The sequence below is a fragment of the Vollenhovia emeryi genome, unplaced genomic scaffold (assembly GCF_000949405.1).
Source record: "Vollenhovia emeryi isolate VEMERY1.0 unplaced genomic scaffold, V.emery_V1.0 DF944052.1, whole genome shotgun sequence".
Classification (NCBI taxonomy): Eukaryota; Metazoa; Arthropoda; class Insecta; order Hymenoptera; family Formicidae; genus Vollenhovia; species Vollenhovia emeryi.
Window position 1 is genome coordinate 1 of NW_011962314.1, and position 2,719 is coordinate 2,719.

The 2,719-nt window shown below is 35.2% G+C and overlaps 1 protein-coding gene across 1 annotated transcript; it reads right to left on the minus strand.

Annotated features, from left to right (window-relative positions):
* Positions 1 to 27: 27 nt before the first annotated feature.
* LOC105564283 lies at positions 28 to 2,712 on the minus strand (the record flags this gene model as incomplete). The annotated part of the gene is made up of 2 exons (XM_012016550.1): positions 963 to 2,712; positions 28 to 837 (listed from the first exon to the last, which is right to left on the minus strand). Coding segments are annotated over exons 1-2 (1,133 nt in total), but the record flags the coding sequence as incomplete, so codon positions are not given.
* Positions 2,713 to 2,719: the final 7 nt, after the last annotated feature.

The window sequence follows — 2,719 nt, forward strand, 5'->3', positions numbered from 1 at the left end:
CAGTCGGCGTCAAGTATGAGCGAATACAAGCCTGGTGTAATGCTTCCATCAGAATGAACATTGTCGATAAAAGATGAAGGACAATACACTCTTTCGTGCGTAGGAACTTCTTGTTCAAAAATACGTAAAAAGTTGTGTAGACACACTGTTGCTGCAACAATTTTCTCTACAGTTTCCACATTAGCTATAATATTATTTCGCAATATTCGCCACCTTGATGATAGAATGCCAAATGCATTTTCTATTGTTCGCCGTGCTCTTGACAACCGATAATTAAAAATTCTTTTCTGAACATCTAAATTCTTTCCAGGATAGGGTCTCAGAATAATATAAGATTTTAACGGAAAAGCTTCATCTCCTACAAAATAATATGGAAACATACTATTTGTATTTGGCAATGGCGAGTCTGCTGGTAACTTTATTGTACCAGATTCCAGTGCTCGTCCAAAGGTTGACTCTTTAAAAACACCTCCATCACTTTGTGAACCAAATGCTCCAATGTCCACAAATGTAAATATGTAATCAGCGTCACAAACAGCCATTAATATAATGCTAAAAGTTTTTTTATAATTAAAATAGGCACTTCCAGATTTATTCGGAACCTGAATAACTATATGTTTCCCATCTATAGCACCACAACAGTTAGGAAGGTTCCACTGTTCATAAAATCTTTTACTCTTGTTTAGTAAATCTTCAGTTGTTGGCGTTTTCAAATAAATTGGAGAAAGAACTTCCCAAATGGCTGCACAAGTTTCACGTACGATTACAGACACTGTTGTTTTTCCTATCAAAAACGACCATGCTACTACCTGCATATTGCAGCCTTGTGCCAGATAACTGAAATAATAATTTATGTCTAATATTATAAATGTTATTGTTTTTGACAGAAAGTTACTATTCTTTACTTTATTATATATAAAACAATAATAATCTATTATAATTTATAATATTTGTATACTTACAATAATGTAATAACAAGTCTGTGTTCAGGACTTATCGTTTGTCGCATGCTGCGTTTCACTAATTTATGTTCAATAAGATTCAGTAAAAAGTAGAAACATTCGGGTGACATTCTTGTGTATTTTAAAAAGTGTTCTTTGTCAACTTTTTTCATATCATAAAATAAATTATGAAAGTGACCTTTGGTTATTCTCTTCCTATTTATTGGACGTACACCCCAATGACGTTTTCTTCTAGATATCTTTGGTGCTGCGTTTGCAGCATAATAAGCTAAACCAAGTATTGTTGCAAACATTGCACACACAATTGCTTCATCTGAATCCATTTTATTAGCATCTATTGCTTCCTGTACAAAATAATATTTTAAATGCACAAGTATTAGTATTTTTCAATTTTGCAAGATATTAAATCTTTTATTGGAAATTTTCAAATCTCCATACTATACAAGGAGTTACAAACATATTTTAAGGACTCATCTTCTACATTTACAGTATTCTTGTAACAAAACATTAAAATATATGTATCTACGGCATTAACCTGATTATCAACGCTTAAAGGTTATTTTTTCTTTTGACTTGTTTATTTCATGTATTCGGTGTTGTAAGCTCTTATAATATAGATGTGTTTATACAATGGGAGTTTTATTTGTTATCTAACAAGAGCTATTTTCACTAAATATCTGTGATCAAGATTTAAAAATTTTTTCGTGCTAGATATGTCGCAGCAAGTAAAAGCATTGTTATTTATATATATTTTTTATTATGTTATATTCTTGTATTATATCATAATATATGTACTCACCTGGTATTTGCAATTCTTCGCTTATAAAATAATAGTGAATTTTCTACAATACTAGAACTTGTCTACAATCTGAGAACTTGGACCAAGGCGCTCTAGCATTGTAGACATAAGGCTTTTCAAAATCTCTTGCCGTATTACCTTAAAGTTAAATTTGAGTTAACTTTTACAATTACGGCATAAGTCATCTGGATCCTAGAACTTATTATGAAGCATTGAAATCACAATATAAACTGTACCGGTTTCGGCATAAATTAACAGTTACGGCCATCATAACCAGCCTTAAAAGTTGAGTTTCTTTAAAGTTAAGGCATAAGTCACCAGCATCCGGAAACCCATTATGAACGAAAGCATTAAAATCCCAGTATCGAACTTTACCGGTTCTGGCATAAGTTAACAGTTACGGCCATCATAAACCAGCCTTTAGGGTGCTTTCACACCCAGATAGCACATGGACGTCCACAGGATGTCCAATGGACGGTCGCATCTGGACATTCGGACGTCCAAAGTACGTCCATTTAAGGCCCGTAGAATGTCCATTGGACGCCCATGGGATGTCCAAATGACACTGCTTTAGAGATCCATAGGACGTCCAAAATACATCCAACTTTGGATCTATTTTGGACCTGTTTTGGACCTATAACGGACGTGTTTTTAACAAATGTGTACCTATATTTTGGATAGGATTTTTAATAATTAAATATTAATTAACCTGTAGCGGTCGCAATACGCGATCCGGCACAAAATGGCAATCGGCACTGCGCGACACGCGTGCGGGCGCCAGATTCTGAGTAGTTCGGCCAAAAACTCGGAAGCAAAATCCAGTCTCGTAGGGTATAAAAGGAGGCCCGCGTGGAAGCCAGGGCAAGTATCCCGACAGGTTAACCCACTGGAATACTTGCCCTGGCTTCCACGCGGTCCTCCTTTTATACCCTACGAGACTGGATTTTGCTTCCGAGTT